This window comes from Prionailurus viverrinus, chromosome B3, assembly GCF_022837055.1.
Source record: "Prionailurus viverrinus isolate Anna chromosome B3, UM_Priviv_1.0, whole genome shotgun sequence".
NCBI lineage: Eukaryota > Metazoa > Chordata > Mammalia > Carnivora > Felidae > Prionailurus > Prionailurus viverrinus.
The window spans coordinates 144,021,998-144,049,842 of NC_062566.1; the positions used below are offsets into that span (position 1 = coordinate 144,021,998).

General features: G+C 40.5%; 1 protein-coding gene, 1 long non-coding RNA gene and 1 pseudogene across 2 annotated transcripts; all 3 read right to left on the reverse strand.

Moving 5' to 3' along the window:
• LOC125168154 (uncharacterized) lies at positions 1-27,483 on the reverse strand. Its single transcript, XM_047863068.1, has 7 exons — positions 27,370-27,483; positions 26,979-27,284; positions 13,688-13,692; positions 8,251-8,270; positions 7,418-7,550; positions 284-367; positions 1-132 (listed from the first exon to the last, which is right to left on the reverse strand). Exons 1-7 carry the CDS (start codon positions 27,413-27,415, stop codon positions 1-3), a joined length of 726 nt encoding a protein of 241 aa, XP_047719024.1. The 5' UTR covers positions 27,416-27,483.
• On the reverse strand, positions 14,942-15,319 carry LOC125168527 (uncharacterized). The gene is made up of 2 exons (XR_007153186.1): positions 15,205-15,319; positions 14,942-15,103 (listed from the first exon to the last, which is right to left on the reverse strand). It is a non-coding gene; the product is annotated as an uncharacterized LOC125168527 (long non-coding RNA).
• The window catches only part of LOC125168155 (immunoglobulin heavy variable 3-23-like), a 23,644-nt pseudogene continuing 23,230 nt past the window's right edge, over positions 27,432-27,845 (reverse strand).

Below are 27,845 nucleotides of genomic sequence, written 5' to 3' on the forward strand. Positions count from 1 at the left end.
CTAGGCCATCTGACAGAACAGAGGGCTGTACCGGGTGGCCAGCACCCTGCACCTGGGATCCACTTGTGGAGTTAGGTAACAGTCCCAGGGTGTGGCATTGTGTGACCCTGCACAACAGTTCAGCTGGGGTGGCTGTGGGAGAAGCAGGCGAGCCAGTTCAAGCGTGCTCACATGGACATAGTGGGGACTTGGACCCAGAGACATGGCTCTAATCAACACATTCCACCTTTAATCTAGCTAGTGAATATGGGATATGAAATTTTAACACCCTGAACTTCTCTACCAATTCCTTGTCCTCTGGTACTGTCGGGTCACTTTCTATGGACGACTGCTTTTCCTCATTATGGAGACCAATGCTTGCTACTTCCTTGGGATGTGGAGGTGGACATTGTCAATTTTACCTTTATAGGTGACTAAAAGAATAGCTTTGTCGTTTTTCATGTCTCATTCTGGTTAGACATTGGTTTTCAAGCCATTTGATCCTTTTGGTTTTTGGTTTGAAGCTTCCTCGGAGTTTATAGAGTAAACATTTCCCAGTATTCTGTCATGATTGGTTAAGTACAAGGTTGTATTTTAGTATTTTTTTTATGCCAGCTGGGGAGAACAGAAATTACTGCTGACCATGTGTGGGCCCCAGGGGTTTTCCACTCTAATCCCTTTTTGGGGTTCTTTCCTGGCCTCTGGCAGTCTCCTCCCATGCATGTGTGGTTCCCTCCTCAGCTGGAGATGCCAGGGAGTTGAGGTAACTTTGGCAGCTTGCACCATGGGTCTGCACATGATCAAAAGACGTTATCAACCATGGAACTCTCTTGTTTGATTAAATATGCTCTACTCCTTTAATACCCCCTGCATCAGGGAGAAACCTCAGAGTTGGCTTTTGGACAGGAGTCTGCATTCTCACCAGTGGCTGGCCTTGTGCATAAAGCTCAAATTCCTTTCCTACCAAAACGAAAACTTTGAACGTTGACCTTTCCAGCAACAGGCAGCTGAATTTGGGTTTTGATAACAATAAAACAGAGAATGGAGTAGCAGTTGCCAAGGGCTGGCAGCGAGGCGCAATGAGGGTTAGATATCAAGGGGTGTGATTTTCTGTTATGCAAGACGACTAATTTCTAGAGGTCTTCTCCAGAACATTACACGTGTAGTTAACAATACTGTATTGTATGGTTAAATTTAGTGAAGAGGGTGGATCTCAGTTTCAGTGAGATCTTACCACAATACACGAGTTTTGCTTCTCACACAAGTATGCATGGACACACACTCTGTACTGATAAGTGAAAATAATTTAAAAAAAATGTACATACTTTGGATCCTAACCCTGGGGGTATGCCATTTACAAATATCTTCTTCCATTCCATAGGTTGCCTCTTAGTTTTGTTTATTGTTTCCTTCACTGTGCAGAAGCTTGCTATTTTGAGGTACTCCCAAGAGTTCATATATGCATGTATTTAATTTTCTTGTAATATTTTTAATTTAAATACAAGTGTGTTAACCTACAGTGTAGTATTGATTTCAGGTGTAGAATTTAGTGATTCATCACGTACATATAACACCCAGTTCTCATCTCAACAAGTGCCCTCCTTAATGCCTATCTCCCTTTTAGCCCAACTTCCCCACTTCCCCTCAGTTTGTTCTCTGTATTTAAGAATCTCTTCCTGTTTTTTCTCTCTCTGTTTTTTCTTATTTTATTTTTCCTTCCCCTATGTTGTGTTTCTTATATTCCACACATGAATGAAATCATATGATATTTGGCTTTTTCTTACTGACTTATTTCAATTAGGTTAATACGTTGTTATTCCACCCACATTGTTGTAAATGACAAGATTTCATTCTTTTTGATGGCTGAGTAATATTCCATTGTATATATTTACCACCTCTTCTTTATGTGTTCATCTTCTGATGGATATTTGGGCTTTCCCACAATTTGCTTATTGTTGATAGGGCTGCTATAAACATTGGTGTCCATGTGCCCCCTAATCAGCATTTTGGTATCTTTTGGATAAATACCTAGTAAAGCAATTGCTCGATCACAGGATAGTTCCATTTTTAATTTTTTTTCAGGAATCTCCACACTATTTTCCAGAATGGCTGCACCAGTTTGCATTCCGACCATGTTAATTTTAGCCAACCTGACAGGTGTGAGGTGTTATCTCATTGTGGTTTTGATTTATGTTCCCTGACGAGGAGTGACAATGAGCCTCATTACACGTGTCTTTTCGCCATCTGGAAGTCTTCTTTGAAAAATGTCTATTCATGTCTTCCGACCATTTCTTCACCAGATTATTTGTTTTTTTCAGTGTCAAGTTTGAGAAGTTCTTTATAGATTTTGGATACTAAGCCTTTATCTGATATGCCATTTGCAAATATCTTCTCCTATTTTGTCAGTTGCCTTTTAGTTTTCTTGATTGTGTCTTTGCTGTACAGAAGCTGTTTATCTTGAGGTCCCAATAGTTCATTTTTGCTTTTGTTTCCCTTGCATCTGGGACATGTCCAGGAAGAAGTTGTTCTGATCGTGCTCAAAGATTTTGGTGCCTGTGTTTTCCTCTAGGATTTTGATGGTTTCCTGTCTCACATTTAGGTCTTTCATGCATTTTGAATTTGTTTTTGTGTATATTGTAAGAAAGTGGTCCGGTTCCATCAGAGTTTCCTGTTGCTGTCCAGTTTTCCCAACACCATTTGTTGACAGGACTGTCATTTTTCCATTTGATACTGTTTCCTGTTTTGTCGAAGATTAGTTGACCATATGGGTTTTCTACTCTGTTCCATTAATCTATGTGTCTCTTTTTGTGCCAGGAGCATACTGTCTTGATGACTACAGCATTGTAATATAGCTTGAAATCCAGAATTGTGATGCCTCCATTTCTTTTCTTTTTTAGGATCGCTTTGGGTGTTCAAGGTCTTTTGTGGTTCCATGATAATTTTAGAATTATTTGTTTTAGCTCTGTGAGGAATGCTTGTATTATTTGACAGGGATATTTGCACTGAATTATTTGCATTGAATGTCTAGATTGCTTTGGGTAGTATCAGCATTTTAACAATGTTTTTTGTTTTAATCCATGTGCATGGAGTATTTTTCCATTTCTTTGTGTCTTCTTCAATTTGTATCATAAATGTCCCAGGTTTTTCAGAGTAAAGCTCTTGTAACTCTTCAGTGAGGGTTACTTCTAGGTATCTTATGGTTTTTGGTATAATTGTAAATGGGATAAATTCCATGATTTCTCTTTCTCCTGCTTCATTATTGTTGTATCGAAATGCACAAATTTCTGTATGTTGATTTTGTATGCTGCAGCTTTACTGGTTTATTGTATCAGTTCTAGTGGTTTTTTTTTTTTTTGGTGGAGTTTTTCAGGTTTTCTGTATGTAGTATAAAATTCAACTCCAAAACTGAATAATCCTATTAAAAAAATGAGTCGAAGGCGTGAATAGACTCTCCAAAATGCAACATACAGATGGCCAATAAACACATGAAAAGATCCTCAACATCACTCATCATCAGGGAAATATAAATCAAAACTACAACGAAATATCAACTCACTCCTGTCAGAATGACTAAACTCAACTACACAAGGAACAACAGGTGTTTGTGAGGATACAGAGAAAGAGGAACACTTTTGCACTGCTTGTGGGAATGGAAACTGGTGCAGCTTGTCTGGAAAACAGCATGGGCGTTCCTCAAAATGCTAAAAATATAACTACCTTATGATTGATCGATTGAACTACTAGGTATTTACCCAAAGGATACAAAAATACTACTTTAAAGGGGATTGAAACTGTATGTTTATAGCAGCCCTATCAAAAACAGCCCAGCTATGGAAACAGTCCAAGTAAGCATTGACTCATAAATGGATAAAGTGTATGTGGTATATCTACACACACACACACACACACACACACTCATACTCATACACTGGAATGCTTCTCAGCCCTGAAAGGAATGACATCTGCTATTTGTAATGATATGGATGGAGCTAGAGAGTATTATGCTAATTGAAACAAGTGAGCGAAAGACAAATATATGATTTCATTCATATGTAGAATTTAAGAAACTTCAAATGGGAAATGGGAGAAATAAGAGAGAAGAGCTACACCAAGAAATAAACTTTTTCAATGATTTAAATTTATGTTGAGATAGAATGGGGGGAGGAGCAGAGGAAGCAGGAAGGAGAATCTCAAGCAGTCTCTTTGCTGTCAGTGCAGAAACCAAAATGGGGCTTGATCTCAGGATCCATGAAATCAAGACATGAACCCAAATCAAGAGTCTTAGGCTTAACCCATGGAACATATAAACCCAACAAACCGATTCTTACCTATACAAAACAAACTTAGGGTTACCAGAGGGAAGGTGGGAGGAGGTTTGGGGAAGTAGGTGATGGGGTTGCAGGGCCGCAGTCATAATGAGCACTGGGTGTTGTATGGAAATGTTGAATCACTATATTTTACACCTGAAAGTAATACTACATTGAATGTTTACTATGTGGGATATGAATAAAATCTCAAATGATGTATTTACAGTGTCTGCAAATAGCCTTGTTGGCATACAGCCCATGAAGAAACATTTATTGCAGAAAATATACCGACAGACGGAAAAGCTAGAATTTTGAGGTAAGGTATGTGCCTTTCCTTCCCCATCCCAGCTCAGCAAATGGAAACTCCAGTGCAAGGAGCTGGGACTATAGGCATGTGCCACTGAGCCTGGCTGCAACCTCCCCTCCAGACTATTGTATCCAATACACAGGGTTCCTGGTGACCAGCTCCTGTTCAGAGGACTCTTTCCCAGAGGGACAGGATGTCAGTGACCCTAAGCTGTTTGCCGTTGAGGCCAAGCATCAGCAGGTGCCACTGAGATGAGCGACTCACTCATTGTTTGCAGCCCCACTCCCAGGACGGAAACTCTGCCTTGGGCACAGTCCACTAGGGATGCTGGGAGCCTGGTCGCCCCAGACATGACTTGTACAGAAGAGGTCTCATGCCACTAGGACAAGCAAGCGTCAAAGAAGTGCAGCTGCCACTCACCCCTAAACTGAGCCCTTATTTTGTCCCCACCTGCAGCTGCAGAGTTTTCCCCAGGGCAAGGGGGAGCTGGAGCAATCTACTAAACCAAGGTGCATATCTGTTCCAGAACAACTGACCTCATTTACACATGAAGGTGAGGAAGCTCTGGTCCTCATGTTGTGGGAGAGTCAGGTGCAGGAAACAGATGGTTTCAGTGGAGTATTCCTAACCTACTCCTCCTCACCTGCAGGAGAGAGCCAGAGCCAGGGACAATGGAGGGAACAGCTCCTGTCAGAACACATGTGAGATTATGGCCTCAACAACTCTCCATTCAGAGGAGTCCGAGGTTGTAGGGTTTAGTCTGTGGAGAGTTGAAACATGAGAGCATTGTTGATCGCAGGACAGCATTCAACATGAGGCAGAGGACCTTTTCATGTGAGTGTTGGGCAGAAAGAGATAAAGAAACTGAGCCAAACACTGTCACTCTGGGCTGGCTGTGTGAATGTCCCAGGCCACACTACCTCTGTAGTCTTTGAGACGACTTCCCTTCCCTCATAGTATGTCTTTGAGGTTCTCCTAGTTTCAATTCTGCATCAATAGCGTCACATTTCTGTGGCAAAGCATCCCATTGATGGAAGTTTCATACTTGGTTTATTCCTTTTTATTTAGAAAGACTTTTGCCTCATTCCTATCTTCTAACACTAAGATGCTATAAATATTTACACACCATTTATTTTCTGAGCATGGGATGTCACTCTGGAGCAGACACACGTGAGTGGTATTTCCAGGTTACATGTTAAGTCAGCCATGTATAGTTTCATAAGCAACAGCCAATGGTTTTCCAGAGCTGGTGTTCGTTTTTCATTCCTACCTGCAGTGTTTGAGGCCGCACGTGTGCTGGATGCTCACCTGGATGGTGTTGCCAGTGTTCCCTTCATACCTGAGCCCTCAGGATGAGTGCATAGGGCATTTATTGCATTCTTGATTTGAATTTCCTTGACAGTCGATGGTGTGAAGAGTCTTTTTCTGTCCTTACCTAATGTGTCTACAACCTCTAGGATGGGATGTTTACTACGCAAGGCTGTGCTTGTTTTATAGAGGGTTGTTTCCTTTCTTCCTATTGACTGTTGAGGGTTCTTAGCATATTCAGGATGCAAGTCCCTTGGTGGTTATGCAATTTGTGAATATTGTCTCTTCCTGTGTAACTTGTCTTACTGCTATTGATTGTCACGTGTTCAGAAAAAATTATTTGATTTTCACAAAGCATTTATACTATTTCTTTTTATGGGCCTTTGGTTCTTAGGTATAATTTTGGTTTTCATAATGATTGATTGCTTGTGACTGATAATTTTTTTTTAAATTTTTATTCTTGAGACAGAGAGAGAGAGAGAGAGAGTACAAGTGGGCGAGAGGCAGAGAGAGGGAGACACAATCAGAAGCAGGCTCTAGGCTCCAAGCTGTAAGCATAGAAACTGACACGGGGCTCAAACCCATGAACCGTGATATCGTGAACTGAGCTGAAGTCAGATGCTTAACTGACTGAGCCACGCAGGCACCCCACTAATTTCTTGATTTACAATATAACTAAAATCTTTTTTTTTTCTGGTTTGTCTCAATGCTGACTTGTTCGCTAACTGGTCTCTGGTCTCTGTTGTTTGTTTTTAAGTTTATAGTGTGTAGTAACTCATTTTCATGGCATGGGTTTTTCATAATATATGGAAATTCTGGTCTCATGCTGAAATTGAATTCAAGTTTCACAAGAGATGCTGTGTGTGTCTTTTTGGCCAGATTGTTCATCATATTTGATCGATGTGCTCTGGGGTCCAAAAACACATTAACCTTTCCAGGTTTGGGGGTTTCTATATGTGTCAGGAGCCATTGAGCTCTGTGCACACAAGCAAGTTCGTGACTCAAGATGTTTCCTTCACAATTCTATGCGAAACGCTGACAATTCATTCTGTGCATTGTCACTGTCAGACACTTCATGAATAGAACACACTGAAACTGTTTTATCATTTCCTGAAATTATTTTTTGTTTTGCATGTTTGGGAGTATAAGATTTCTTCTTCATTCCAAGGGGAGCTCATACTGCATTTTTGGAATTATTCCAGGCTTCTCATCTCCTAATGCTTTTGCAATGTGCTGTACAGTGTTTCACTAAGTGCATATTTAGGTTTATTTGTACTCTGCCACTTTGGGTGATAGGAGCCCATGAAACAGGCTGCACCATATGGGTTTTTATTTGCCCCATATAAGTGATCTGTCATGTTGAACATTTATAGAACACATAGCCCCTCACTTTCATGCACCAGAAACAGGGGACATGCTTCTTTTCAAAAAAAAGGGAAAGGAATATAAGGGAGCGGAGCCAGCAAAGTGGTGGGAGGAATCCCGGAGCCTGGCAGGAATGGTCATCTCTCCACACTTTCCAGTTGTGCAGATGAGGGTCCCTGCTGTGGGCCAACCTGGGTTCTTGTGCAGGTGTCTGGACAAGCTGCCCATGGGGTGTCGGCACAGTGGAGTTGGGAAGGGCAGCCGTGGTTTGAATTCCGGCCCACCTGGAACCACCGTAAAAGTCATGAGTATGTTAATTAATGTCCACTAGCAGTTAGGGATAAAATGAGTAAATGCAAGAAGTTAGACTCACTACCTTAGATTCCGTGTTCATGACAATTTGTGACAATGTTTCTCCCTTCCTTTTTTTCCACTTTTCTAACTTTTTAAGTTTGTGTTTAAATTTTTATTAGATTACATACTGTGTGATATTAATTTCAGTAGTAGAATTCACTGTTTCATCACCTACATTCACACCCAGTACGCATCAGAACACATGGCCTACTTAATCCCCATCATCCATTAATGCATCCCCTACACCCCTGTCCTCCAGCAACCCTCAGTTTGTTCTCTAACCTTAGAGTCTTTTATATTTTTTCTTGCTCTTTTTTCCCTTTCCCCTATGTTCATCTGCTGTGTTTCTTGAATTCCCCATATAAGGAAATAATATCATGCTTGTCGTTCTTTGACTGCCTTATGTCACTGAGCATGATATCCTCTAACTGCATCAACATCTTTGCAAATGGCAAGATTTCATTCTTTTTTATGACTGAATAATATTCTAATCTATACATATAGCACATTCATCACTCAGTGGACTTTTGGTCTCTCTCCTCACTTTGGCTCTCATTGTTAATGCTGCTATAAACATTGGGGTGCATGTGCCTCCTCAAATCAGAATTTTTGTATCCTTTGGGTGAATACCTAGAAGAGCAATTACTGGAGTACAAGGTAGTTTCAGTTTTAAGTATTTAAAGTGTTTTCTGGAATGGCCACACCCCTTTGCATTCCCACCAAGAGTATAAAAGGGTTCCCTTTTCTCCTCATCTTCATCAATATCTGTTGTTTCCTGAGTTGTTAATTTTAGCCATTCTGAGAGTTGTGAGGTCCTATCTCATAGTTTTGATTTGTATTTCCCTGATGTTGAGTGATGATGAGTATTTTCATTAGCCATCTGGATGCTTTGTTTGGAAAAGTGTCTAGTCATGTCTGCTGCCCAATTCTTCACTGGATTGTTTGTGTTTTGGATGCTGAATTTGATATGTTCTCTATAGATTTTGGACAGTAAGGCTTTATGAGATATATCATTTGCAAATACCTTTTTCAATTCTGTAGGTTGACTTTTAGAGTAGTTGATTGTTTCTTTAGTTGTACATAAGCTTATTATTTTGATGAGGCCCTGGTTGTTAATGTTTGCTATTGTTTCCTTTGCCTTCTGAGACACGTCTTGTAAGAAGTTGCGATGTCCGATGTCAAAGAAGTTGCTGCCTGAGTTCTCCTCTAGGATTTTGATGGTCTCCTGTCTCACATTTAGGTCTTTCACCCATTTTGAATTTATTTTTGTGTATGGTATAAGAAAGTGGCTCGGTTTCATTCTTCTGCATGTTCTGGTTCAGTTTTCCCAACACACTTCATTGGGAAGACTGTCTTTTTTTTTTTTTTTTTTTTCCATTACATAGTCTTTCCTACTTCCTTCAAGATGAGGTGACCATACATGTGTGAGTCCATATCTGGGCTTACTAGTCTGTTCTACTGATCTGTGTGTCTCTTTTGTGCTTGTAGCATACTGTCTTGATGACTACTGCTTTGTAATATAGCATGAAGTCTGCAGTCATAAAGTCTCCTGTTTCTTTGTGTAGCATAGACATGTCAACAATACTTGCACCTTCAATCCTGAACATTGACTGTGTTTCCATTTCTTTGTGTCATCCTCAGTTCTTTCATCGTGTTTGTATTTTTCAGAGTATAGATCTTTTAACCCTTTATTTATCCTATTATTTTTGATGCAATTGTAAAGGGGATGGAATTTTTTTGGATTTGTCTTTCTGTTTCTACATTATTACTATATACAAATGCAATAGATTTTTGCATGTTGATTTTCTTTCTTTTTACTTTGCTGAATTTGTGTATCAATGCTTGCAATATTTTGGTGGATTCTTAGGTTTTCTATATAGAGTGTGTGTCATTGTGAAGAGTGAACGATTGACTTATTTCTTGCCAATTTGAATGCCTTTATTTCTTTTTGTTGTCTGTTTGTGAGGATAAGACTTCCAGTGCTGTGTTAAGTAGAATGATGGGAGTGGGCATCCGTCTTGTGTTACTGACAGTAGAGGAAAAGGTTTTTTCCCTACTGTGGATAGTACCTGTGGGGTTTTCATATATGGTCTTTATAATGTTAAGGTATGTTTCCTCTATGTTTTGTGGAGGGTTTTAATTAAGAAAGGTTGCTGTACTTTGTCAAATGCTTTTTTTTTACATCTATTGAGAGGATCATATAGTTTTTATCCTTTATCTCATCTATGTGTTGTATGACATTGAGTCATTTGTGAATATTGAACCGCCCTTACAACCAAGGAATGAATCCCACCTGATCGTGGTAAATGATAGTTTTAACGTATTTTTGGATTCAAGTTGCAATTATTTTCTTGATAATTGTTGCATCCATGCTCATCAGGGCTAGTGGCTCTTAAGTCTCCTTTTTAGTGGGGTTTTGTTTGATTTGGAACCATGGTCATACTGTTCTTATAGAATGAGTTTGGACGTTTTCGTTCCATTTCTATTATTTGGAACAGTTTGAGAAGACTAGAATATTTTATGCTACTTAAATAGATTATTTACACTCTTCTTCAAATATCAGGTAGAATTTACCTGTGAAGCCATCAGGCCCTGGTCTTTTGTGTTTCAGTAGAGTTTTGATTATGGATCAATTGTGCTGGCTTCGGCAGCACATATACTAAAATTGATTATGGATCAATTGCTTTGTTCATTATCAGTCAGTTCAGGTTTTCTATTTTTTCCTATTTCAGTTACTGTAGTTTCCATTACTGTAGGAATTTATCCAGTTCTTCCAGATTTACCAGTTTGTTGGCATATATATTTCCAAAATATTTTCTTCTAATTGTATTTCTGTGCTATTAGTTGTGATCTCTCGTCTTAAATTTGTGGTTATATTGACTTAGTCCTTTCTCTTTTGTTTTTCGTAACTCTGGCCTTGGGTTTATCATTTTTATTTATGATTCCAAAAACCAACTTATATTTTCATTGATCTGTCTAATATTTTGTTTCTTTATCATTTGTGTGCTCTAAAGTTTTTTATTTACCTTCTGCTGACTTTAGGGTTCATTTGCTGCTCATTTTCTAGCTTCTTTAGTTGTGAAGTGGTTGTGTGTTTGAGATTTTTCTTCTTTCTTGAGTTTGGCCTGTATTGCTATATATTTCCCTCTGCCAACCACTTTTGCTGCATCCAGATGGGGCACTGGCATGTTTTCATTTTAATTTGCATCTATGTATTTTTTATTGCTTCTTTAATTTCCTGAAAATCTCATTCATTCTTTACCACAATGTTCTTTAACCTTAGGTATTAGTGGTGTTGCCAAAGTTTTTCTTGTGGTTGACTTCAAGTTTCTTAGTGTTCGGTATGAAAATGTGCATGTATGATCTCAGTCTTTTTGAACTTGTAATGAGCTGATTTATGACATAGTATGTGATCTGTTGTGGAGAATGTTGCATGTGCAGTCAAAAAGAATGTGTATTCTGTTGCTTTAGGGTGGAATGTTCTGAATAGATCTGTTAAGTCCATTTGGTCCAGTGTGCCTTTTTGAGCCATTGTTTCCTTATTAATTTTGGCTTAGGTGATGTGTCCATTGCTGTAGGTGGAGTGTTGAAGTTCTCTATTATTATTCTTGCATTATTATCAATAAGTTTTTAATGTTTCTTATTAATTGATTTATATATACCAGTGCTTCCACTTTTGGTGTATAAATATTTAAAGCTTTATATCTTCTTGTTGGATAGACCCCTTCATGATGATGTACTGACTTCCTCATCTCTTGTAACAGACTTTGGTTTAAAATCTAGTTAGTGTGATATGAGTATGGTACTACACCTTTCTTTTCACGTCCATTAGCCTGATAAATTGTTCTCCCTCCCCTCACTTTCCATCTACAGTTGCTTTGGGTTGAAAATGAGTCTATTGTATGTAGTTTATAGAAGGTCTTGCATTTTTTAAATCCATTCTGATATCCTTTGTCTTTTGATTGGACCATTTTTCCCTTTTACATTCACAGTTATTATTGATAGATATACACTTTTGCCATTGTGTTATCTCTAAAGTCCTTGTTTCTGGAGATTTTCTCTGCTTATTTCTAGTCTTTGTTTCTTTTAGTCTTCCTTTTCCACTCAAAGAGTCCCCTTTAATAATTCTTGCAGGGCACTTGTATAGAGGCCATGAACTCCTTTCGTTTTTGCTTTTCTGGGAAATTCTATCTCTTCTTGTATCCGAATAACCCTTTCTGGAGAAAGTATTCTTGCTGCATAATTTTCAACTGAGCATGTTGTGGATATCATGTTACTCCCTTCTTGCCTGAAGGTTTCTGTGGATACATCTGCCATAATCTTTTCTTTTATCTTCCCTGTTTAGTTAGTGACCTCTTTTGTCTTGGTGCTTATAGGGCTTTCCTTTTTCTGTGTGCCAATTTATCTGTGATATGTCTCAGTGTTGGCCTGCTTTTTAAAATAATGACATTCTCTGTGCCTCGTATATGTGTATGTCTGTTTCCTTCCCCATTTTGGGAATTTCCCATGGTAATTCACTCAGATAACTCTTCTTCCCTTGTTTTCTCCCTCTCCATCTTCTGGGCCTCCTTTAGAAAGAATTTTATTACACATTATGGAGTTGCTGAGATCCCTAAGTATATGTTTGTGATGCAATATTTTAATTTTCCTCTTCCTTTCTGCTTCATTTGCCCCATAATTTTATCTTCTATGTCACTTGCTCATTCATCTGCTTTCTGCCTTGAGGTCATTATATACCATCAGTTTCACATCTTGGTTACAGCATTTAAAATTTCAGCATGACTAGGTTTTAGGTCATTTGTATCTTCAGTAAGGGTATCCTTCATGTCTCCTATGCTTTCCTCAAGCACAACAAGTATTCTTATGATAGTTGTTAAAAATTCTATTTCCTTGTGAGTGTTTTTAGAAATTCTGTTTGAGGCATATTAGTTATATGTGCTTTAATAATACCCTGGCAATGACCTTTTATCATTTTTTCTTTTGGGATGAATTCCTCCATCATGGTGTATGTCTGTATCTCTGCTTTCTTAAGTGTTTTAGACAATCCTGTTTTGTTTTCTGCTTCTGGAGTAGTGTCTTTATTGAGAAGTGTTCAATTGCTGTTGAGGGCTTGACACTTTAGGAAGCATTTGTTGCATATTCTGTGTGCACTGTGCTGTCGTGTATTGGCTGCTCTGTCCCTCAGCTAAGTCCTCTGCAGAGTTTCTCCCTGTCTTCATTGATGAGTGTTTAGACATTGTCCACAATGTTGTGAGTTTTAACTAGGTGAGTTTGTTTGCCTGTTAAAAGAGGCTAATTCCTATTTTCCCTAGAGGTGAAGCTATTCCTCACTATATGGTCAGTAGACTTGGTGCCTTTGTGGGTATATGTCGTCTTTTGAGGGAGGGGCGCGGTGCTGATCTGGTTTCCAGGCCCTATTTCTCTAGTAAGGAAACACCTGAGGAAGGCAAGTGGGGAGTATAGCTTGGTGTCAGTGGCTCAGTTTCTATTGGAAGGTGCTGTGCTGCTCACTGAATTCTGTCCATGCTGATTGGCGGGAGGAAATATTGGCATCAGCTCCCTGTCTAGTCCCTTGAGTTGGAGTTCCCAGCCTCCCCTGTTCAGGAAGCCCTCCCACAGAGAGAACAATCTGTACCTGTGGGTCCCAGGCTTCCATCAGAACCCTGCCTTCACCCTGTCTGTGTCCAAACCATTGGCCCACCTGGTGGCACAGGGCTCTTATGTTTTATCTCAGGAGCTCTAGCTGGGTTTGAAAACTCCAAATTATATGAACTCAGTGTGACTGGGACCCCACTGATCCTCTGTGAGAGGGTCTCGCTGTGCAGTGCCTGGAGCTAGTTATCCCAGGAGGGCAGTTGCATGAACACTAGGGGTTGGAGTTCATGGTGAAGAACAACAAGAAGGCAGCGTTCAGTTAGTTGCTCTCAACAGAGGCTCCTATGCTAATGACCAGGGCAGTGCAATGGTGCCTGTCAGCTCTCCTGCCCCACGAGAGGCAATACACCCTTTATGAAATGCACCCTGAGAAGGTAACTGTCTCTCCCCAAGTCGCCCAGGGGATTCTCAGACCACAATGCCCCCTATGCAACTCTGCCTTCCTTCTCCACAGAAGCACAGCTTTGCCCACCAGGCTCCCTGCCAGTCATGGCATGGACTTCTAAATCATCAGACTTTGAACTGCACATTTACAGGAGGTTGACTTGTCATGATTACCTTTATGTGTCATCTTGACTGCATCATGGATGCCCAGACTCCCCACTGTTTCTGTGGATGTCTGTGAAGTATTCCAGAAGAGACTGGCATTTCTATCCGTGGTTTCTGTCTGCTTGGGCATCACCCATTCCATTAAGGTTCTGAATAGAAACTGATGCAGAAGGAGGAGGAATTCCCTCAGTTTTACTTCCCATGTGTGTGTTTGAATTGGAACATTGGTCTCCTCTGGCCCTTGTTCTGAGAGTTACATCATCAGCTCTTCACGTTCTGAGACTAGAAACTAGTTCAGAATCAGATGAGAATTACACCACTGGTTTTCCTGGGTCTCCAGCATGTGAGAATGTAATGTGAAGATTATCAATGTATTTAGTCATGGAAACCAATGTGCTTGGGTTCTGTTCCTTGGGAGAATCCTGACTAATACATGGAGATGAATTATCTCTTCTTTAGAGGAATTGAATAAAGCTGTAGCTCATTTAAATTCCTGAGTAGCAAGTGCCGGGAGGGAAGTGTCACGTTGTTTGGGACAAGTGCTGGGTGAAGATAATGGGGGTCTGGGGCTCCTGTAGGCCTGGCTGCACAGTGAGTGCATCTGGGACTCCTGTAAAGTTCAGCTGTTGTGTACCAGGAAATCTGCAATTCACTCATACTGAGTGACAGGAGTAAGGAATGCAAACAACTGTGTCTTTGTGCATGTTAGTCTAGTTTCCCTATGACAACACAGTTGCTAATTCAGAGAGTTAATAGATAAACACAGAATCCTGTGACCAGAGAGGCTCCCTAGAGAAACTGCTGTGTGGAGAGGAAGCCCCAGACCCTGACAGGAAACCTGCCTGTAACCTCCATCTGCACCTGCTCCTGGGAACACAAACCAGAATTGTGCATAGTGTGCGCCCCCTGGTGGTGCTGATCCCCTCCTGCACGGAGGTTTGTGTCTGGGCTCCCAGTGAGTCCCCTCAGCGTGTCTCTTGCACAGTAATATGTGGCCGTGTCCTCGGTCTTCAGGCTGTTCATCTGCAGATACAGCGTGTTCTTGGCGTTGTCTCTGGAGATGGTGAATCGGCCCTTCACGGAGTCTGCGTAGCTTGTGCTACTTCCATCATGTCTAATATATGCGACCCACTGCAGCCCCTTCCCTGGAGCCTGGCGGACCCAGTGCATGCTATAGCTACTGAAGGTGAATCCAGAGGCCACACAGGTGAGTCTCAGGGACCCCCCAGGCTTCACCAGGTCTCCTCCAGACTCCACCAGCTGCACGTCACACTTGTGTCTGCAGACACAAGACATCTTGGTCAGGAATCTGTCACACATCCACTCTTTCTCAGTCATGTCCACTCACATGATCAGTGTCTCTCGTTCCCCATGAATTACCTTTTAAAAGAGCAACAAGGAATACCCAGCCAAGCACAAACTCCATGGTGAGGTGTCTATGTTCTGTGCTGATCACAGAATGGGAACACCTGGGACTCCCGGGGCTGGGGCTCCTCTCCCAGCTGCAGGGTTGGAGCTGGACTGGTTTAATCAGCACAGGGAGGGCCCTATTTGCATATCCTCTGACTATATATCAAGCTCCAGACTTACATTTGTGTCAAATTTAAAACCAGTGTTTGAGAGGCACTTCTAGATCACTTCTTGCAGAAGGGACTGTGACAGTATAAATAACTCTAGTCTGTGAACACAGTTATCTTTTCATCTGTGTTTGTCACTTTACATGTCTTTTTCCCAGCAGGTCATGTTTGGTATGCCATTTTACTTTTTGGTGAAATTTAATCCTAAATACTTTATTTTGTCTCATATAATTTTAATATGTGTTTATTGTTGTGTGACAGATAGAGAGAAGGAGAGAGAGATCAGAGAGAGAGAAGGGGACAGAGAATCCCAAGCAGTCTGTAAACTATCATTGCAGACCCTGCCTCAGAATTAAACTCAGGAACCATGAGATCATGACCTGAGCCACAATCAACAGTAGGCACTTAACGGATTGAGCCACACAGGTGCTCCATTTTGTGCCATTTTCAATTGTGTGGTTTTGTTATTTTTTCATATACCATGTTTTTGGTGTATGGAAATACAGCATATTTTTGTATGTTGGTTTGTACCCTGAACTTTTCCTGAGTTTATTAGTTCTAATACTTTTTTTGTGGAGTTTCTAAGGTTTCACTATATGTAAGTTCATGTGATTCTCAAACAAATAATTTTCTTCTTACTGATTTACATGCCTTTATTTCATTTTCTTACCTAATTTTTATGGGTACATTTGCAACTTGTAGGAGCCGAAAGCTTTTTCCTTCTTTGCTTCTGTGTTCTTTGTCTGGTCTAAGGATTCAATTGACATAAGACAGATATAAAGAGGAGAATAAATTTCATTTTGCATGTGCACAAGCTTCCTAATAATATGACACCCAGAGAATGAAGAAAGCAGGTGGCACTTGTGCCTTTTAGAATAAAAAACAATGGATTTGTGAAGAGTTAACAAGACAGAGATTTGGGTTTGGGCAAGTCAATTAGTGAGGAACTAACCAGGCTTGTTTGCACAGCCTTCTTGGTGCTACGTTCCCATTTCTGGTGCTAAGGATGGTTCTTCCATTCTGGCAGAGGGGAAGAAGTTTCCCAGGAGAGATTGATTTCCTGCTCTCAGGGGGACAAAGAAGGGTCACAGTTTCCTTAGACTAGCTGTTACTCAAGTGACTTTCCTCCAAATAAGCAATGTGACAAGATGACATACATTGGGTGCCATATTGTACTGGTCTTCATGTTACCATGTGGAATACCTATGTAGGGAATGAGCATCCTTGCCCGGCTCCTAATGTGACAGGAAAAGCTTCAGTGTTTCACTGTTAAATATGCTGTCAGGTGTGGGCTTTTCATCTATGGCCATGATTTTGTGGAGGTTATTTCTTTCTTTCCTTCAGTTGCTGAGATTTTTTACTAATGACAATTTGTTGAATTTTGTCTAGTTTTATATATATCAATAGATGGTGATATAGATGATCAACAGATGTGACTGCATTGTCACATATGACCCTTTCATTGTGCTGTTGCATTCACTATACTAGGAGTTTTGCATGTATGTCCATCTGAGATATTGGCCTTTAGTTTCTCTTCTTACGGTGTCTTTCGATTTTGCAGCATAGTAAGGTTGGTCTTGTAGATGAATTGGGGCATATTCCTTTCTTTTCAGTTTTTGGTAAGAGTCTGAGAGGTATTGTCATTAAGTCTCTTTTATATTTTGATATAATTCATATATAAAGCCCTGTGTTACTAAGCAGACTTTTTTCTTTTGGGGCGGTGTATGATTAGAGTATAGATTGAATTTTATTTGTTTTCATTCTGTTAATTTTCTGTTTCTTCAAGTACAGTCTTGCGGATTGTTTGTCTCTGGAAATTGCCTAGTTGCCCTTTGTTATCTAATAAGGGGCCTATAATTAGCTAGGCAATTTCTGTTATTGTTTTCCACTTCTTTGGTATCAGTTATGTCGCCTCCTTAATTCTGATTGTATCTGTTTGAGTTTTACCTATTTTCCTAGTAGAGATGCTTTTTCAATTGCATTTAGCTTTCCAGATATCCATTTCAATTTCTAATTTTTTGTATTATTACACTTTTTATTCCTTTTATCTGTTCTAATAATTTCTAATATTAGTTGAGTTAATAAAAATGCCAATGAATGTATCTGGGAAAGTCTTATTTATATGGTACCACAGAGCACACAGAAGTGAGAAAACAATCCTGAGAAAGAAGAAGAAACCTGGAGACAGCACACATCCTTCTTTCTAAGTATATTGCAGAGGTACATTGTCTATAACACTGTGCTACTGGCACAGAGTCAGACACACAGACCAGTGGAGCAGATTACCGAGACCAGAGTGAAATGTGTCCGGATGCAGTTAGCAAATCCTCCATGAGATTTCATAGAATTAAAATTAGGGAAAAAATGGCCTCTTTCACAAATGGTTTTGAATTCCAGTGAGTAAAATAAGGACATTTGGTCCTTATCTTATACCATACGGGTATGTAGACCCCCATTCAGCCCCTTCCCTGGAGTCTGGCAGACCCACCCCATCAATTAGCTACTGAAGGTGAATCTAGAGACTGCACAGGAGAGTCTCAGGGACCCCCTCCCCTGCCAGGCTTCTCAGGTCTCCCCCAGACTCCACCAGCTGTACGTCACACAAGACATCTACAGATACAAGTCAGGAAACTGGCACACATCCACTGTTTCTCTCACTCATATCCACTAACATATTCAGTGTTTCTTGTTCATCATGAATTACTGTTTAAAATAGAACCAAGGAAAACCAAAGTGAGCCCAAACTCCATGGTGAGATGTCTGTGTTCTGTTCTGATCACTGAATGTGAACACTTAGGGGCTGGGGCTCTTCTCCCAGCTACAGTTTCAGGGATGGGAGGGCTTAATCAGCATACAGATGTCCTTTGACAATATAGTAAAATTTGCAATAGAATCCTCAAGAAGCCAGTGACCCTTGGCAGGTGTAAGGGGTGAGGCAGTTTTTGGTGTCACAATATCTTTCAGGACATTGTGATTTATTAATTTGTGATTTTGCTGCAATGATTATAAGTACCCATGATCATCCTTATTTTCACATATGCACCCAAACACTTGAGGTAAGAATCCGTATACCACCATTGTAATGGTTAACAGATACACTGCAGCAGAGACAGAGTGTGTGAGTGTCCAAGAGCATGTATGAGGTGAGAGTAGTCCCAGTATCTGAACCTGTGCTCCCCATCAGGGGGCCTACCTGCCTCCTGAACCGCATGCAGGACAAGGCTGGACATCCCAGTGAGGTTTGCTGGTTCCTGGCCTTCTAGAAGTCCCAGGAGAGTGATGGATGGAAGCCAGGTCTATTGTGTCACAAATTGGAGAGAGTGAGAAGCCTCGACAGAGACTCACAGAGCTCATGGAGATGCCAGGGGTTTTCTACAAACACAAGGGGTCATTTACAGATGAATTCTATGTGGACATCAATGGAAACCCTCAATATGGAGCCCCTGGGTGGCTCAGTTGGTTAAGTGTCAGATTTTGACTCAGGTCATGGTCTCACAGTTTATGAGTCTGAGCCTTGTGTCGTGCTCTGTGCTGACAGCTCAGAGCCTGGAGACTGCTTCATATTCTGATACTGTGTCTCCTCTCTCTCTCTTCCCCTTGCCCACTTGTAGTCTGTGTCTCTCTCTCTCTCTTAAAAATAAACATTTAAAAAAGAAAGCCTCAATAACGTTAAAATGGTTGAATTTTATTGAAATATGTTGAAGGCAAAAACACCTGAGATCAGGAAGGATGATGTTAATTAAAAATATTTCTTCATCTATGAAATGGAGATCATTATTCTTCTAAACTCTTGTTAATGTGAGAATGATCAAAGATGTATTTATCCCAGTGTCTGACCCTGGGAAAATTTGTGTATTCCCGTTATCATGGTTTATTTAAACAGGGAGGACACTTGTGTGTTTCCACAGCTTTTACAAACTCTTTGCTGTGTTCGTGTCAGAATAAGTGTGCAGAGCCTGGATCTGAAAGCCTTGAAAGGAGACCAGTCCTCAACCAATCTCTCGTCCTGGATCATGAGCTCCCGGGTCTCTGAGTTCCCTCTGGTGGTTGTGATTGCCCCCGGTGGTCCCCGTGCTCCTGTTGTTTCACAGACCCCTGCAGAGATACAGTGACTCCTTTATTCCCCTCCCCATTTATGCAACATGCAAGGGTGAGACCCTTCCATCATGAGCACTGCAGACCCTTCTGTTCACAGGATGTCTCCTCCTACATATTTTCCATCTTTGAACCCTTCACTCTGCTTCTTGCCTGTAAATATACAGTTATACTTCCTTTAATCATTGGCGAGCAACAATCTTGAATAGTTATCAGCTGGCAAGAGTCAGAAGAACTTTTCATTTGATAATCGAGAGAACAAAAGAAGATTTTTGGGCTCAGAAATTCTACTTTCATGAAACTGGGATAAATGTGCTCAGCTTCAGACATGTACCACCTTTAAGAAAAAAGGAAGTGTCAATCCCAGAGACAAGTTGGAGTCTGAGATTCAGAGCATTCTGTCCTTGAACCTAACGGGTTTCCCCAGATTGATCATCAAATTGTTTCTTGTTGGTGATGCACTTCTAAATTACACTGTATTTCTTCTGGCATAGGAATGTCAGTACCTGTTATGTTATGGTTACCATGCAGAAGCATTCAGAAGAACAACAATGGTTTTCTAGAAATGCAGGTCGGCTGATGGAGAGATTTTCACCCCCGGATGGAAGGTACCACAGTCTCACCCTACCCAAGCTACATGGTTACATTTGGGGTTTTAGAGGTAGTGAAATTTAGGTACGTTTTGGACTTAATATTTAATGATTTGACATGTTGGAGGATTTGGGGGTGTGGTAATGTGAGTGTCATGTGGGATGGAGGTGAACTTTCCCTGACATCAGTGTGGACTGTGGTCATCTATGTCATTCTTGAACCTGTGTAGAATAACTTATGTGGTCAAAGGGACTTGTCACATGAGATTAATTTTGAGACATTGATATTACTGCCATGTGTATGAGTCTGGGGATGGAGTTCAGGACACAGATGGGCAGTCACCAAATGTCCATCTTGGAACTGAAGATGAGTGGGTCCTGAAGACAGCACATCTGTGGGAGGGAATACCTTGAGAATTGTGGGATGAAACCCCTCATCACCAGGCACAGACACTTTCTTGCATGAAGTCCATGTCTCCCTCTGGACCTGAGTGTCTAACCGAACCCAGGTGGATATGCATGGATGTCCCCCAAATGCTCTGAGGTGAAGAGAAATGGTAAGGAAAGAAACATGAAGAAAGACAGATAACAACAAGGAAAGACACATAAAGGAGTCATTGCCATTGAGAGAGGACTTCTGGGCCTGACATGCATCCTGTTTTCTGCAGCCTTGATCGTATGATGTTGGACACTAGCCAGTGGAGGTCAGGGGCAGCCCTACAAACTGGGCTCTGGGATATAAGGCCAGAACCACAGCCACCCTCAAACCTGACTGTGTTGTAGACAAGTGACATAACTTGGGAGATCCCTCACCTGAGGGTAAAGAGAAGTTCCGGCCACCCCTGTGGCCCCTCCACCCTCTGAGGTCACTCCCTCCAGTTGTTATACATTCACAGCCTCTATTGTATGTGAAATGTACCCTCTCTCAGTAAGGCGATGGTCCACTGATGGTTCTGGGAGGATCCGTCCTTGTGACCTTGTCTCTGGTGTAAACCTCTTCTCTGTCTTCCTAGAATGAAAGCAAAGTTCCCCTTAACATGCAGCTAAAATCCAATATTGTGCCCTCACTTAGATCCAATTATTTTTTGGTGTAAATCACTAGTGAAATTGTCATCTGTTTGGAAATTCCCTTCAGAAGCAAGTACTGGAATACATGGGTGGTGTCAGGTGGTGTAGACCAGTGGAACAGCACATGGAAACCATGCATCCTCAAGGCTGAACTTGTTCCCTAGTGTGGAATGGGAAGTACAAGGAATGCCAGCTGACGCTAGTCTGTGCTTCTTAAGTACCCAAAGACCTGGGTGAACGGACCTGCTCCAGGAGCAAGGACATCTACACACAGGCAATACATAGATGCCAGCTGTCTAGACAGACTGCCCATGAGATGTGGTCACAGAGGAGCTGGGAAGGGCAGCTGGGGTTTGAATTCCAACTCACCAACATTGGGCACCAATGTGGCACCAACATTGGGAATCATCAGTATGTTTGTTAATTAATGTCCACTACCAGTTAGGGATAAAATGGGTAAATGCAAGTAGTTAGACTCACTGCCCTAGATCCCATTGGTTATGACCATTTGTAACATAATTTGTCCCCTTCCTTTTTTTCCCCTGTTTTTTAATGTCTGAAGATTTTATTTATTTACATCTTTGTTAGTTAACATGTAGTGTAGTTTTAGTTTTGGGAATAAAATTTAGTGATTCATCACATACATTAACACCCAGCACACATCACAACAAGTGACCTACATAATCGCCATCACCCGTTTAGCTATTTGAATCAGAATTTTTGTGTCCTTTGTGTAATTACCTTGTAGAGAAATTGGTGGGACATAAGGTAATTCTATTTTAACTTTTTAAACTCTTCTCCAGTGTGGTCACACCACTTTGCATTCCCACCAAGAGTATAGGAAGGTTCCTCTGTCTCCACATCCTTGCCAATATCTGTTGTTTCCTGAATTGTTCATTTTAGCCATTCTGACAGATGTGAGGTTGTATCTTATCATGATTTTGAATTGTTTTCCCCAATGATGAGTGATATTGAGCATCTTTTCATGTGTCTCTTAGACATCCAGATGTTTTCTTTGGAAAAGTGTCTGCTCATGTCTTTTGACCATTCACTGGATATTTGTTCTTCTGTGTTTGTTAAGTTCTTATAGATTTTGGATACTAACTCTTACCACGTATGCCATTTTCAAATATCTTCACTCCTCTGTCAGTTGCCACTTAGTGTTGTTGATTGTTTCCTTCAGTGTGCAGAAGCTTTTTATCTGGATGAGGTCCCAATAGTTCATTTTTTGCTTTTGTTTTCCTTGCCTCTACAGGCATGTCTATTATGAAGTTGCCGAGGTCGGGGTCAAAGAGGTTTCTGCCTGTTTTCTCTTATAGATGTTGATGCCTTTTGGTCTTACATTTAGGTTTTTCATCCATTTTGAATATATTTTTGTGTTTGCTGTAGGAAAGTGTTCCAGATTCAACCTTCCTCATGTTACTATCCAATTTTCCCAGCACCATTTGCTGAACAGACTGTTCAGCAAATCTAGTTCTCTATTCTGTCCCATTCATGTATGTGCCTATTTTTGTGCCAGTACCATGCTTTCTCGATGATTACAGCTTCGTAATACAGCTTGAAGTCTAGAATTGTGATGCCTCCAGCTTTGGATTTCTTTTTCAACATTGCTCTGCCTATTCGGTGTTTTCTGGTTTTATACAAATGTTAAAATTCTTTGTTCTTTTTCTGTGAAGAATGTTGGTGTTATTTTGGTAAGGATCACATTGAATGTGTAGATTGCTTTGGGTACTGTTGATATTTTAACAATATTTGTTTCCCAATCCATGACCATGGAATGCTCTTCCTTTGTGTCTTGTGTAATTTGCTTCATATGCTTTCTATAGTTTTTAGCATACAGATCTCTAACATCTTTGGTTAGGTTTATTCCTAGGTATGCTATGATTATTGGTGCAATTGTAAATGGGACTGATTCCTTAAAGCCTCTCTTTTCTGCTTCATTTTTGGTGTATGTATATAGTGCCAATAACTTGATGTTGTCTTTGATTCCTACAACTTTTCTGAGTTTTGTCTCCGTCCTAGAAGTCTTTTGGTGGAATCTTTTGGATTTTCCCCATAGAGTATCATGTAGTCTGCAAAGAGTGAAAGTTTGACTTACTCCTTTCAAATGTCTATGCCTTTTATTTCTTTTCATTGTTTGATTGCAGAGGCTAAGCCTTCTAGTACTACGTTGAACAAAACTAGTGACAGTGGATATCCCTGTCATGTTCCTGACCATATGTGGAGAGCACTCAGTGTTTCCCCATTGAGGATGATGTTAACAGTGCGTGTTTTGTATATGGCCTTCATGTTGTTGAAGAATTTTCCATCTATCTTTACTTGCTTGATGGTTTTTATCAAGAAAAGATAGTGTAGTTTATCAAATGCTTCTCTGCATTTATTGAAAGGATCATTTGGGTCTTATCCTATTATTGATATGGTGTATAACTTTGATTGATTGTTAATATTGATCCATCCTTGCACCCCAGCAATAAATCCGACTTCGTCCTGGTAAATGATTCTTTTAATGTACTGTTGGATTCAATTTGTAAGTATGTTGTTGGTAATTTTTGCATCCGTGTTCACCTGGGCAATTGGTCTGTAATTCTCCTTTTCTAATTCTTCCTCTTGAAATTTTGGTAGTTTACATGTTTCTGGGAATTTATTCATTTCTTCCAGATGGCCTAATTGGTTGGTATATAGTTTTTCATAATATTCTCTTATAATTGATTGTATTTCTGGTGTTGGTTGTGATCTGTCCCATGAAATTCATGATTTTGTCTCTTTGGGTCCTTTTTCTTTTCTGTTTGAATAATCTGGTCCAGGAACTTCAATTTTATTCATCCTTTCAGAAAGCAACCTAAAAGTTTTGTTGATCTGTTCTGTTTTTGTTTCCTTCTGTGCCATTTATAGGTACTCTATGATTGTTTACCCTCCTCGTCTGACTTTAGGCTTCCTTTGCTCTTCCTTTTCTAGCTTCTTTAGGTGTAAAGTGGTTGTGTGTTTAAAATTGTATTTTTATTGTGTTAGGCCTGTACTGCTATATACTTCCATCTTAAATCTGCTTTTGCTGCATCTACAGGATTTGGACCGTCAACGCTAACATTTTCATTTGCTTCCATGTATTTTTATTTCTTTTTTAGTTTCCTGGTACACCGCTTTATTCTTCAGTACGATGGTCTTTTACTCCAACTATTAGTGGTGTTTCCAAATTTTTCCCTGTGGTTGAGTCCAAGTTTCATAATGTTCTGATCTGAAAATATGCATGCCATAGTCTCAATCTTTGTACTTGTAGGGGCTGATTTATGACCCAGTGTGTGATCTATTCTGGAGAGTGTTCCATGTGCACTCGACAAGAATGTATTCTGCTGCTTTAAGATGGAATGTTTTGAATATATCTGTTAAGTCCATCTGCACCTGTGTCATTCAAAGCCATTGTTTCCTTCTTGATTTTCTTCTTACACGATCTGTTCATTGTTGTAAGTGGGGTGTCCCCTACTTACAAGTGAAAGTCCCCTACTACTAGTGTATTATTATCAATGAGTTTTTTTAATGTCATTAATTGCTTTACATATTTCCGTGCCCCAATTTGTGGTCATAAATATTTACAGTTGTTAGTGCTTCTTGTTGGATAGACCATTTTATGATATAATGCCTGTCTTCATCTCTTTTTGCAGTCTTTGTATTTTAAATCTAGGTTGCCTGATATAAATATGGTACTACAGCTTTCTTTTTATGTCCAGTAGCATGATAAATTCTTCTGCAACCCCTCACTTTCAATCAACAGGTATCTCTAGGTCTCAAAGGAGTCTTTTACAGGCAGAATATACATGGATGTTGTTTTTTTAATCCATTCTGATACCCTGTGTCTTTTGACTGGAATTTGTAGTTCATTTCCATTCACAGTGATTACTGAAAGATATGATATCAGTGTAATTGTGTTATCACAATGTTTCTGTAAAGTAATTTTTTTTCTGGAGATTTTCTCTGTTCCTTTCTAGTGTTTGTTGCTTTTGGTCTTTCTTTCACACTCAAAGAGTCCCCTTTAGTATTTCTTGCAGGGTTGGATTAGGGGTCACAAACTCCTTTAGATTTTGTTTGTCTGGGAAGCTCTTTATCTCTCCTTCTTCTCAATGACAAACTTCCTGGATAAAGTATTCTTGCCTGCCTATTATTTTCCCATTCTCTTGCTGCTTTTAGGATTTTTCCTTTATCTCTATATTATGTCAATTTTCTATGATTTATCTTGGTAATGGCCTGCTTTTGTTGATTTTGATAGGAATTCTCTGTGCCTTCTGGATTTGGATGTTCATTTCCTTCCTTGGGTTAGGGCAACTTTCAGCTACAATTTGCACAAATATACCTTCTGTCCCTTTTTCCCTCTCTTCTTTTTGGACTCCTATGAAAGGAATTTTACTACACTGTACAGAGTGGCTGAGTTCTCTAAGTCTACATCCATAACCCAAGCAGTTAGTTTACCCTCTCTTTTCTGATTCCTTATTTTCCATAATTTTATCTTCTATATTGCTTAGTCATTCCTCTGCTGCTTCCACCCATTATTATGTGCAGTAAGCATCATGTCTCTTTCATAGCATTTTTAAATTTCACCGTTGACCAGTTTTTATGTCTTTTATCTCTGTGGTATGCATATCCTTGATGTCTTCTATGCTGTTCTCAAGCCCATCCATTATCCTTACTATGGTTGTTTTAAGTTCTGTTTTAGGCCTATTCCTTATATCTGTTTTGATTAGATCCCTGGATATGATCCTTTCTTGTTCTCTCTTTGGGGATGGATTCCTCCATATTCTCATATTGTCTAGGTCTCTGTCTTCTTCTGTGTTTTAGAAAACCTGTTATGTTTTCAGCTTCTGATAGTAATGGCTACATTAAGAAGAGTTCATATGCTGTACGGAGACCTGCACTTCAGGAAGGGTTTGTGTTGAGTGCTGTGTGCACTGTGTTCTTGCGTTTGGTGGCTTGGGAAGTGGGCATCAGCCAATCCATTAAGGTTATGAATAGAATAAAAATAAAAGTGAAGCAATTTCTCTCATTTTTACTTCTTGTGTGCCTGCTTGAGCTGTAACATTGACTTCTCTTGCCCTTGGAGTGAAAGTTAAACCATCAGGTCCCCATGTTCTCAGACTTGACACTAGTTTGGAATCAGATGAGAATTACACCACTGACTTTACTGGGTATCCAGCATGTGATAGTATATCATGGAATTTCTCAGCTTATTTAGTCATGTAAGCCAATGTGCTATGTGTTCTGTTCCTCAGGATTATCCTGACTGATACTCGTAGATGCTTTTTCTCTTGTAGTTTCAAGTATTTGAAGAAAACTGTAACACATATAAAGTTCTGAGAAGCAAAGTGACATGAATAAAGTGTCATGGTGTTTGACTGGGACAAGAGCAGGGTGACGATAACGAGGAGCTATGGGGTCCTGTGGTCCTAGATGCAAAGTGAGCACACCTGGGACTCCTGTAAATGTTCCATTGATGTGCATCAGGATACGTGTAAACCATTGATATTTAGTACAAGGGTAAGCAATTGTAAGAGACTCTATCTCTTGTTCATGTAATTATAGTTTTCCTGGTAAAGCAAACTTTGTAAACCAGACCCAAGTAGGTAAACACAGAATCATGTGTCCAGATAGGCTTCCTGGGGGAAACTGCTGTATGGAGAGGAAGCCCCAGGCCATGGCACAAAACCTTCCAGCAACCCCTACCTGCACCTGCTCCTGGGAACACAAACAGAATTGTGCATAGTGTGCACCCCCTGGTGGTCCTGATCTTCTTCTACAGGGCTGTTTGTGTCTGGGCTCACAAGGACAACCCCTCACTGTGTCCTTGCACAGTAATACACGGCTGTGTCTGCAGACCTCAGACTGCTCAGCTCCATGTAGGCTGTGTTTGTGGATGTGTCTGCTGTCAGGGTGAGTCTTCCCTGGAACTTCTGTGCATAGCTTGTAGAACCATCTTCAGGGTCAATGCTTCCCATCCACTCAAACCCTTCTGCAGGAGCCTGTCGCAACCAGTGCATATAGTAATCAGTGAAGCTGTATCCAGATGCTTTGCAGAAGATCTTCACTGATGCCCCAGGCTTCCTCACTTCAGCCCCAGACTGCACCAGCAAAACCTGGGAATGAACACCTTTAGAGAGGGGACAAGAGTGGATGAAATCAATGTTGACTGGTCCTGGTCCTCTCCTGTGTCCAGGGACATGGGTGACACTTACCTGTAGCTACTGCCCCCAGGTAGAGGATTCTCCAGCTCCAGTCCATTGTGAGGTGGTGTGTCTCAGGGTCTCCGGAAGAGGATGGCGTTGTACAGTGATGCTCTCAGGGCACAGACACACCCATATTTAACCTAGCACTTTTAGGACTATTTGCATAGTCATGAGACAGAGTATTTCATACACAGGACCAGAACCATCTGGAGACAGTCCTAGAGACCGTGTACATTGGGATCAGAGAGCACCAGTCTAATCCTTGTTTGAGGACATGGGTCCTTGGCCAGGTTCCTGAACTGTGTGCAGACTGAGCTCCTGCCACTGAGTGATAAGACCTTACAGGAAATTCTCCCCATTGTGGACCAGTGTTGAATGAGGCAGAGACCACCTGAACCTGTTGTTGGCTCTGATATCTGAACGTCTTATTCCTGGATAAGCGTGTCTCCAAACTGCTGCACAAAATGGGGTAATAAATGCATCCT